Source organism: Gymnoscopelus braueri (genome assembly GCF_963280865.1).
Source record: "Gymnoscopelus braueri genome assembly, chromosome: 21".
Taxonomy (NCBI): Eukaryota; Metazoa; Chordata; class Actinopteri; order Myctophiformes; family Myctophidae; genus Gymnoscopelus; species Gymnoscopelus braueri.
In genome coordinates, this window is record NC_137623.1 from 37,734,145 (window position 1) to 37,746,157 (window position 12,013).

The following is a 12,013-nucleotide window of genomic DNA, read 5'->3' on the forward strand; positions in this document are numbered from 1 at the left end:
GCGGCACAAAAACAAAGTGGGCCTCAGGAGAGCGTGGAGGGCATGTTTCTGGTGCACTGAAGTAATGGCTTAACCCCTTAGTTATCACCCCTCTGAGCAATTAGGGTCCTATACTCTGAGGGAAGTGGACAACAAAGAGGCCATTACGGGTCGGTAAAGAGGAAGCGGCCTTGTGCACTTATATGTGCCTGTGTGTGTGTGCGTGTGTGTGTACTTGTATTACTATACTTGTGAGGACCAAATGTCCCCACAAGTATAGTAGAATTTTAGAAATAGACATTGCGAGGACCGTTTTCCTGAGAAATTGTTCTTTTATAGTTGAAACAGATTCAGGTTTGGAGTTATATGCCTGATTTATACTTAGTTGTGTGCACCAGTGTTGTGCAGCAAATATAGCAGATCTACAAGCTCACAGTGGGTCGCGCTGTGGCGCGTTGTGAGCTTGTAGATCGGCTATTTCGGCTTTTAGAGTCGCGGTTAAAAATCGCAACAAGAAAAAAAATAAAAGAAAAAGGAAATCCTCACAAGTATAGTAATACAAGTAAGACGCGCGAACGCGGGAAGCGAACGCAAAAAAAGTAAAATACATATTAAAAAAAAATATTTAAAAAAAACCAATAATATTCTTTTTTTAAAAATACAATAAAAATCTGCGTTAAAAGGAGCATCTTAGAAAAATACAAATTGACAAAATAAAAACTTTGAATGTTTTTGAACAATTCAACAAAGTGTTTGAAGTGCCTGTTTCACCCACTTCCGGGGGGCGGAGCCAAAATCCGAGCCCGAAGTATTTGTTCGTAGACCCCCACTTAGGGGGGATAGAAAAAGTTTCGGAGCGATTCGGGCACTTTTCATTTAACATGGGGTTTCAATGGGGAGTTTTTAGGAGCCTTCTCCGGGGCGTGGCTTCCGGGGGAAGGGGCGGGCTTAAACACAACCTTGACAGGTGTGTTCAGTTTTGAAAGACCTTTCATTTGATGTATGGTACGTCTAAATTGGACATTTACTTATCTCAGAGGAGCTGCACACAGGCAGTGCACACAGAGACACAGAGACACAGAGACACAGAGAGAGAGAGACACAACCCGAGCACGGTCTCATAGTAAGCTCCACTTGCGCGGAGGCGCGCCTTCGGCGCGCCTCCTTGCGCTGCGTTCGCAACAAAGGCGTGTGTGTGTGTGTGTGTGTGTGTGTGTGTGTGTGTGTGTGTGTGTGTGTGTGTGTGTGTGTGTGTGTGTGTGTGTGTGTGTGTGTGTGTGTGTGTGTTCCATAAGGACAGTCTCCCATGCTTACATAACAGTGAACAAGCCAGTGTCAGTAGACTGTGTGACAGTGAGCTACGTGAGCCTATATAGTACGGATGTGTTCCTCCATTCCAAGCAAGCGACCCATGACCGCCAGCTGGCCCCGGAGGCATCTTGCCAGCACGCCTGCTACACATTTCTGTCCGGAGTCTACCAACTTGGCACTCCTGTGTTGCACGTATACGGATAGGGCAATGGGTCTAAAGCCTGATTTATGCCTCGTCAAATATTCGCGACACCGTCGTGCTATGGAGTATATCTTTGCTGTCGGGCAGAAACCTCTTATCTCCATATTTAAACTTTTTGTGTTTTTACGTAAATAAACGCTTAACAGTTTTGGACATATGAGGTTTCCACCCGACAGAGACGATATAAAACGTACATGTACTAAGGTTTTCCTCAAGGCCGGGCTGTTCCACTAAACAAACGTAACATTTGTTTAGGGCCCCACAATTAGTTTGGGTCCCCCTCCCTCCAATTTAGTTTTGCAGTCAAATAATCTGAGGAAATGATAGCTGATGATAGCTGACAGCTTCTTTATCATTTAGGAGAAAAAAAATCGGGCCCCTTATAGAATTCTTGTTTAGGGGCCCCATAAAACAAAAAGTTTTTTGACAAAAAGTCAAATGTTTGTGAACATGAAGGTATATCGTCTCTGTCGGGTGGAAACCTCATATGTCCAAAACTGTTACTTTTCAAGATTCAAATAAAAAAATTGCAAAAATAGCAGATCGACAAGCTCAAAGCTTGTAGATCTGCTATTTTTATTGCTTTTGTGTGAAGCATCTAGTTACACATAGTTGTGTAAAACAGTTTTAGTATTATCAAGTAGGGCACTAATTTACAAAAATGGAGATAAGAGGAGGTTTCTGCCCAACAGCAACGATAAGGTACTTTGATAAATAAAAAAAAAGCACAGATCGCCACCCACCACCCACTTATTTATAGCGTCTTTGAGTTGAGTAACACTCAATGTATGAAAGCTGCTATACTAATGAAGCGTATAATTATCAATAAATGCCACCTGTTGCTTACGTTTCGTATGAGCTGGCGGGCAGCAGGCGAGTCGGGGGAGTAGAGGATCTGTCCCATCACCATGGGCTTTATGGAGCTCCACACCATCCTGGTGAGTGGGTTGGAGTGCAGCTCCATCATCAGGTCATTACAGAACGGTGCTGCGGGCAGGCGGGACACGGACACAGGGACGAGGACATGGTTCAGTCAGGATGAGAGCACTGGGGGGCTTCACACAGGCACATTTACCATGTCCCGGCAATAGTGGTTCAGTCTATTTACTGGTACTGTTGTCATAAACAGATATACATAGTGCTACGGTATATTAATGGTACTGTTGTCATAAACAGATATACAGGTGTAGTGGTACAGTATATTTACTGGTACTGTTGTCATAAACAGATATACAATACAGATATAGTGGTACGGTATATTTACTGATACTGTTGTCATAGTCTCTCGAGACCCAATTTACAAATGCGTGCGTCTGTGCAACGGAAGCGCTGAAAAAGCGTAGACTGTAAACCCCACTTCCGTTTCGTCTTTGCAGTCACATAAATTTGTCCTATACTATAAATCAAATTAGTTAAAGCATACCGTTGCTGTCATGCAGAAACCTCCTATCTCCTATCTATTTTTTCGTAAATTAACCCCCTACTTGATCATACTACAGCGTCACACAAAAGCATTAAGAGTAGCAGATCTGCTTCGCGCTTCGCGTCACGTTTCGAGCTTGCGGATCTGCTACTTTTGATGCTTTTGAATTTGAACGTTTTGGAACATATGAGGTTTCCACCCGACAGAGACGATATCTAGGTTGCTGCTTAGCAAGAAATGGAAACTCTAAAATATATTTTCGTGAATGGAAAATGAACAAACAATGAGATGCATCCTGTGGTCTGGCGGGCTGTTGCCGCTTGAGAGACTATCATCATCCGTTTTAACGTCTGGAGACAGGAGACTTGGCTCAGATCTGACTGTTGTCACATTAAACAAACAGGTAGAGTAGGTGTGTTGGTGTGTGGTCTACAGTACATACTGGTGCTGTCGTCATAGGTGTACTGGTTGTCTGCCGTGGTGCCGTTGATGCCCAGGAAGGCCTTGTAGTTGTTGTCCTCGTACCAGTTGAAGGAGGCGACGCGGGAGAAGGCCCCCTCGCTGTAGCCACACGCCAGGCTGGAGGCGGCCGCCATCAGCTGGCTGAAGGACTGGCTGTCTCGGAAGAGAGGGACCATCACCTGGAGGAGATCCCTGGAACTTCTCCTCTGGAATAGCTGTGGTGTGTGGGTGGGTGGAGGTTTGAACCATAGGAGACACAACGTTAGGAGCTACTTAGAAAAACAACTGTTGATGGGCGTTCGGGTGGTGTAGTGGTAAACTACATTTTTTAAATCGGCCTCATGGTGGCGTTGTAACAGGTCGATTCGCGTTTTTACCTATAACTGGACCAATCGGTGTGAGACCTTGTACGCACACTCCCTAGAGGCCAAGGCAAAACCTCTGCCCTTCACATCAGCCTTTTATAGCGCCAACAGGAGGCCGATTTTTGTAAAATACTTTTTTTAATATTACTCCTGCAGATTTTGTTCAAACATCACGCAAATCGGTACACATTATCACTATAGTCATGTGATCATGACGGCCCTGTCCGATTTTTCATAATTCATCCTGATTGGCTAAAATTGACTTCTACTACGTGGCCTGGAGTACATTTTTCTAGTTTCCCCATGTGGCCAGCATTGGCTTCAATTTTGGAAATTTGCAAGCTGGCCTAGTTTCAGTTTTCCACTGTGTTTGGTGGGTGTGGGCGGAGTAGTGTCAGTGTTTGTTTGGGGATGTTGGGGGGGGGGGAGGGATTGGAAATTGGAAGATGACCAAGTGGCGTCCCGCCTTCTCTGTTCGACCGCGGCAGAGACAGAGACACTAGAGCCAGGAAGTCACCAAGAAACAATGTCCCTGGCGTCGCCCGTCCCCCTCAATCAAACTACGTCCAGATCCAGACACATTAAAATATACATTTTACACATTGTCTCTGTCAGGTGGAAACCTCATATGACCAAAATATTACTTTTCAGGATTCAAATAAAAAAATAGCAAAAGTAGCAGATCTACAAGCTCATTCGGGCTTGGCGATCTGCTACCTTTGATACTTTTGTGTGACGCTGTAGTATGATCAAGTAGGGCGTTAATTTACGAGGGAAAAAAAGGTTAAAATACGGAGATAAGAGGTTTCTGCCCGACAGCACTCAAACACATGAGATACAAACGCACAAGTGCATCGTTCACTGGTGTGTGTGTGTCTGTGTGTGTGTGTGTGTGTGTGTGTGTGTGTGTGTGTGTGTGTGTGCGTGTGCGTGTGCGTGTGCGTGTGCGTGTGTGTGTGTGTGTGTGTGTGTGTGTGTGTGTGTGTGTGTGTGTGAGAAGGGGGGCATGTGTGTCTGTACTGTGTGCGTGCACGCGCATGCCTTCACCTGTTCTTGCACTGTCAGGGCTGTCACACCGTACAGATTGCCCCTGTGATGTATCTGTTGTTGGAGCCTGCTCTGGATTTAGTCTTCCTCGCACGCACTGAATGATATCCCCCCACTGTCTGTGTTTGCGTACAAATGCAAGTAGAGGGGAAACGACGGGCTTCCTGAGAGCTAAAAATACCCATGCGGCTGATCTTTTGAACGGAGGCACGTTGGAAGTGACCGGGGACCCATTTTCGCTACCGTACCTCTTGCAGTTTTTCCGGAGCGCTGGACAGAATCCCGCCCCAGAAGTGAAGGTCGATTCCATCGGAGTAGTCGTCCACAACACGGGGAAGCTACAGCAACAACAAACACAAAAGCACATAATTAGTTTATTTAAGGACATTAACCCTGGTGTACCCTATTTTGGGGCATGTCATTATAGGCAACAAAATATCAAAAAATATCTAAAACCTTAATTTAGTAAATTCAGCAAGAATAGCAAGCTCACAATGCTTTGTGAGTGACGCTACACAATGCTTGTAGATTGGCTATTCTTGCTAGTATACTGTATTATACCAGTGGTATAATATCGTCAAACTTTTTCAAGTCAAGGACCCCCAAAATGGTATATATTTGGCCCCCATGTCAAAAATACTTTGTGCCAAATGGGACCGACCTTCATCAGCTTTGAGCTGACTCTTTATATTCAATAAGAAACCGAAAGAAACTTGCCAAAGGCCAATGTATGCATGTCACTAAATCATATTGATAGAGGCCTATTGAGCTTTGCATGACAGAGACAAATGGCTAATATAAAAAAAACTATTCTCTGTGCCAACAACTTTTTGTTTTGTTTTGTGACAGCTATAATCATGGACACGAACAATGTACACATGCACAAGCTGGGCTTTAAGCAGATATTTATGTGTAGCATTTTATGAAACACAGCATGCTGTTGAGTGCCACCAGGCTCCGTTTGGGGCCCACATATGGTTCTCTCTATAGTATTACATTTGGCTTCTTTTTTTTTCTTCTCGATTACGAAGGTTAACCCAGAACCTTCCATTGAAACTTTCCAGAAGTAAACATATCACTACTGCAATATATACTATGTTACAAGTAGAAGTCCCGTATTCAAAATGTTCTTGAGTAAAAGTAAAAAAGTGTCGGCATCAAAATATACTTTAAGTACCAAAAGTAAAAGCACACATTACGCAGAATGTCCCAATCTATGTCCCAAGTTCAACATGTATAAAAAGTCTTTTGAAAATGGCCGATTAATTAAGCTTTAATTCATCATGAATTCCTTGTAATTCATCATTAATTAACATCATTAGTTAATCATTAGTTAAGCAAAGTTACTCAATACATGAATTACAAGGAATTCATGCTTAATTAATGCTTAATTGATGCTTAATTAATGCTTAATTAATGCTTAAATAATGTATTAAGTAATTATAAATTAAGTGTTAATTACGGGTACCTTATGAGCAAGTGTTACATAAGTTACTTTACACCACTGCTTCATACTTTCCCTCCTCCACAGTAGTAGGGCCCTAAAATGTGCTGAGCAGCATTCAATGGTTTGCACATCCTGATCATACAGCAGTTCCACTGACCATTTCCAGTGGTGGACAGTAACTAAGTACATGTACTCAAGTACTGTACTTAAGTACAATTTTGAGGTACTCATAGTTTACAGAAGTATTTCCAATGTTCTATACTTTTACTTCTACTCACAACACCTCGCGATGCGACGCGTTGTGAGCTTGTAGATCTGCTATTTTCAAAAGATTTTTTATAAATTTTAGACATAATGATAACTGATACATTCTAATGAGTACTTTTACATTTGGTGCTTTAAGTATATTTTGATGCCACTACTTTTGTACTTTTACTCAGGTACATTTTGATTACCAGACTTTTTACTTGTAACAGAGTGTTTCTACATTGCAGCATTGATACTTTTCCTTAAGTAAAAAAAAAAAATCTAAGTGTACTTTTTCCACCACTGACCATTTCTCTCAAGGACTCTGGTGTTTTATTTTTATTTCCAGGGATCTTCCAGGCAGCTCAACAACACAATAGGCTAAAGGTTCCAGGAAGCAAGACACTGACCAGCCAGCTAGAGACATCCTTCCTCCACAACATTCCTCCTCATCTCTGGAGATCCCAACCACCTTTTTCAATGCATAGACGTGATATATATATATGTGTGTGTGTGTGTGTGTGTGTGTGTGTGTGTGTGTGTGTGTGTGTGTGTGTGTGTGTGTGTGTGTGTGTGTGTGTGTGTGTGTGTGTGTGTGTGTGTGTGTGTGTGTGTGTGTGTGTGTGCGCGCGTGTGTGAGTGTGTGTGTGTGTGTGTGTACAGTTAAACACATTCACAATTGGGACGGGACGTGCCAAGAACCAACCGTCTCCTACCGTTAATCTCTCAAGACAGATCTGTCGGCACCACTGCCCAAAACATGTAGTGTTGTCGTTAGTAGGAATAAACAAAACACAGAAGCATCCGGGAGGAAGTGGACTAAGAAAGGGGAGGAGCCAAACCGAGTTCCTGTTTCTACACAAAAAAAAGGAGGTGGCTCCCCAAGAATAGGTTCCCTGATTGCCTACTGTTATAGGTAAACTACTTGACAGTCCCATTCTCTTCAGCCTGGAGGAAGAGCAACAGACATGTGTTGTACCTAGTACTGTCTCCTACTTTCACAGACCAGTGATTACACAAAGCTCTCTCACAGTTCAGTCTGCACCAGTCTGCGTTTCTCTCCACTAAGCTTATTATTGAACCAGGCCAATGCAGGGTTAATTCTTTCAGATAGGCATTATTTATCATGGTAGGTCAGTATATATGGCATGATGTTGGCAGAGTGGTCCTTGTTGTCACTATAGTCAATTGTAATGCAATAGCATGCTTCTAAAGTCTTTGAATACGAGGTTAAAGGATGATTATTATCCAGCTTTACAGACATTTCATAGTGAATACTGACTTTGATAATAATGCAGAATATCGTCTCTGTCGGGTGGAAACCTCATATGTCCAAAACTGTTACTTTTCAGGATTCAAATTCAAAAATAGCAAAAGTAACAAATCGACAAGCTCAAAACGCGTCGCTTCGCGCTGCGCTTGGAGCTTGCGGATCTGCTACTTTTGATGCTTTCGTGTGACGCTGTGGTACTTAAACGACCTTTCATTCAAAGCTTGAAAAAAACGGATGAATACAATAGCAGGGTCCAAGCTGTGGTCTCGACTAAGCCCATGCTGTATCTTAGTCAAATAAGATTACACGCTAATTATTGTTCCATGCCATCAAATCCCAGATTGTTTCATGCCAACTCGAAACCCTAAATAGCCATTCAAACCAGCAATAACAGGCAACTGGCATAGACTTCTATTAGCATTGGCCCATAAGCATTTTCTTTGCAGAAGAGTAAATAAACACCATGGCCCTGTGCCCAAATTGGACCGACCCGCATCAGCCTTGAGCTGATTCAATGATAAACCAAAAGAAACTTGCCAAAGGCCAATGTATGCATGCCACTAAATCATATTGATAGAGGCCTATTGAGCTTTGCATGACAGAGACAAATGGCTAATAAAAAAAAAACTATTCTCTGTGCCAACAACTTTTTGTTTTGTGACAGTTATAATCATGGACATGAAGATATTATGTGTAGCATTTTATGAAACATAGCATGCTGTGGAGTGCCACTAGGCTCTGTTTGGGGCCCACATATGGCTCTCTCTTTAGTATTACATTTGGCTTTTTTCCCCTTCTTTTTTTTCGATTACGAAGGTTAACCCAGAACGTTCCATAACCTGAAACTTTCCAGAACGGTTTTATGATTACGTTTCCTATATAACTAGAACAAAAATCAAACAATAAAAAAATCTCATAAAAGAAGTGAAAATCATGTACTTAGTTACTGTCCACCACTGGAAATGGTCAGTGGAACTGCTGTATGATCAGGATGTGCGAATCATTGAATGATGCTCAGCACATTTTAGGGCCCTACTACTGTGGAGGAGGGACAGTAGGAAGCAAAGGTGTAAAGTAACTTAGGTAACACTTGCTCATAAGGTACCCGTAATTAACGGGGCGGCCTAGGGAGCCAGAGGCCCTGGTTGCCCCAGGTACGATTCCAGGCCAGGCCAGCAAATGTGTCGATGAAATGAAATTTGTCCCTGAGCAAGACTCTTAACCCCTAATTGCTCACAGGCCCTCATTGGAAACAAGACCGTAAGGACTTTCATGAACGGACCTGTTAAAGGAATTATCCTATCCTAACGCTTAATTTATGATTACTTAATACATTATTTAAGCATTAATTAAGCGTTAATTAAGCATTAATTAAGCGTTAATTAAGCGTTAATTAAGCATTAATTAAGCATGAATTAAGCATTAATTAAGCATTAATTCCTTGTAATTCATGTATTGAAGCAGATCTACAAACTCAACGCGATGCAAGCTTATACTGTAGATCTGCTATTTCTGCCAAAAAAAATTAAGTACAAGTTTTGAGTTCTGGGTACCCAGAACTGGGAACAAATCCAGAACCTGTTAAATAACGTCGTTTTTGTAGACGAAAAAAACACCTCTGACAAAATGATTAACCAGCCTTGATCTAAAACTCTCCCCATACAGCATTGGTTCTCAAAGTGGGGTCCAGGGACCCCCAGGGGTCCTTGGTGGGGAGGGGGACCCCTGGGTCAAAAGTAGTTAACATAGCATCACAATCATTTTAACCACTTTATCCATTTATACATGTACAAGCTCACAGTGAGTCACTTTTGGAAGATTTTGAATAATTTCGATTTTTCTTTTTTAAATATAAAATACATTTGGAAGATTTTGAAAAAAAAACGATTTTTCTTTTTTAAACAAATCTTCTCTTTTTGGGGTCACTGGAGCAAAACATTTTGAGATGGGGGGGTCCGCGGCCAAATACATATCAATTTGGGGGTCCTTGACATACAGTAAGCACTGCCATACAGGACTATAAGCAGTCAGTCACAGACATTACAACACAAGACAAAGCCGACATCACTGACCAGCCGTAGGAGCTTCAGAAAGTCGACGTCGGCGTAGAACTTGTTCTCGATGACCTGCAGCCTCTGTGGCGTGAGGACACACATGGCGTTGCGTACGTTGTACAGGCCCCGGCGGCTGGGGAAGATGAGGAAGCGCTCCAGGAGAGTCACGCTGCACGCAATGTCCTTCAGGTGGAGCTCTGGAACGCCGTGGGCAAACTGGAGGACAGAGAGAGACAGAAGGAAGGATATAAGGAACAAATGACTGTGTGAAATAATCAATGATCAATCCCTGTTTTGAGCATGTTATTATAGGCATTACATGTCCTAGGCTGCCAAAGATAAACACAAGTAGATTGCACCTATAACCTAGCTCTATGATGGTATGGAGGAGCGGCTGATATTTAATGACTTTGGTCATAAAAGCTTCCTCTAAGCTAGAGTCAAACGTGCAGGCCATTTCAAGAATGGAAACTGATCTGGAGCCTTCATTGACAACAACAACATCTTATCGTATTAGCAAAGAGATGTGCAAAGATTTCAGGGTTTTCAGTACAGAGTTGAAACATGGAAGGTTTGACACAGGAATGTTTGTACATTCTCACTGACGGTGTCAAATGTTTAGATATGTTGTTAGTTATGAGATCAACTATTCTGTCGTGGCGTGCTATGTAAAGCCCTTTATAGGGATAGCAGCCATTCAGAATGTGTGACATGGTTTCTGTAACAAGCCCTGTGGTGTGATGCAAACAATGAGGTACATGGGTGGTGGGAAAGGTTGAGTCTGGTGGGAAGGATCTGTAACCTGGCTTTTACTGTAAAGGTGATAATGTCCTCATTGAGAGCAGTGTTCTTTAGAAATGAAAGGGAAACAGCAGAGGGAAGACAAGCAAGTTTTCCCTGAAGTTTAAGACCAGTCCAGTGTTGTTGTTGTAAAAGATGATTGTTGGTGAGTGTGTCCACCGTAGGTCACTGTAGCTCTCACAGGGGTGAGGGGGTCAGTTATTATGTCCTAAGAGACCCTCACAGTCTCCGAATCAGACCGGACCCACTCCAGGGACACTCCGGTTTGGACACAGAGGTCGTTCAAGTCCGGCCAGTCCGATGAAACGCCAAAGCCCGGGGAGCGAGTGTCCAGTTTCCCACTGGGTTTCCTTTTGAACCCTAGGAAGTGGGGCTCTGACTCCCTGGCTAACGGGACCTTGCGTCTCCTTAGATCAAGGAACAGGGAAGATCTGGTCAGTTCCCTAACATCCCTGTCATCATTATTCAACATGCTCAGTAGATGGGATATGCGCATGCTGGTATACGTCCACGACACATTGGGTACACCCAGCCCTCCTCCCCACTGAGGGTGAAAAATGATATCACGGGTGCTGTGTGTGTTCAGGGCAAACCACTTATGTACTAAGCTCAGTGTTTTATTGTTCATTTCACTTAGTACGTTCTGCTGGATATGAACATTGGAGAAGAAGTGTTGTACTTTAGACAGTGCTACCGGTCTAATGGCCTCTAACTTCATAGTTAAAGGTAGAGAGCATCTGTCAATAAAGTCTAACCTAGCTGTAAACTCGGACAAGATGATGTTAACTTGTTCCTTCCATTCTCCTGCAATGCTAAATTTATGCCCGAGATAGGTGTATGCCTCATGAAGGGAGAACACACGTATGGGGTTTGTGGCTATTCTGAAATCAGGGCACGTATCGTTTTTTTGAGTGGTACCATCGATTTCCACCACTCCTTCTCTCCTTTACTTCCAGGCCTGACCACTCTAGAAATAAATCCGTCCTGGTGAGCATGTTTTTAATTACTCTCTCTTCCCTGGAAGCTAACTGGACATCATCTGCGTAGCCCTGTACTGGGTTAGGGGAAATCTCACCGTGGGGGGCACACAGACACAGACACACACATACGCACGCACACACACACACAACACACACACACACACACACACACACACACACACACACACGCACACAGACACACACGTCACAGCAGTAGACACATTTATGAGACATCACGGTAAACAAGGAGGATACAGTGGAGTGTGTGAGTCAGCACCAACAATGAAAGACCAACATTCCACATGCCCCATCCCACCCAAGACACGCGGGACAATACAGCCCAGTATCACTTTGACCGTGTGTGTGTGTGCGTGCGTGCGTGCGTGCGTGCGTGCGTGCGTGCGTGCGTGCGTGGGTGCGTGC

At 43.3% G+C, this 12,013-nt stretch overlaps 1 protein-coding gene across 1 annotated transcript in view; it reads right to left on the reverse strand.

Moving 5' to 3' along the window:
- abca4a (ATP-binding cassette, sub-family A (ABC1), member 4a) overlaps positions 1 to 12,013 on the reverse strand; it is a gene marked incomplete at both ends in the record, with an annotated part of 76,645 nt that overhangs the window by 52,720 nt on the left and 11,912 nt on the right. Inside the window, 4 exons of the mRNA XM_080417509.1 lie at positions 2,340 to 2,479; positions 3,358 to 3,592; positions 5,038 to 5,127; positions 9,828 to 10,025. Of these exons, the coding sequence (XP_080273635.1) occupies positions 2,340 to 2,479; positions 3,358 to 3,592; positions 5,038 to 5,127; positions 9,828 to 10,025 (663 nt within the window). The remainder of the gene's footprint in view (positions 1 to 2,339; positions 2,480 to 3,357; positions 3,593 to 5,037; positions 5,128 to 9,827; positions 10,026 to 12,013) is intronic.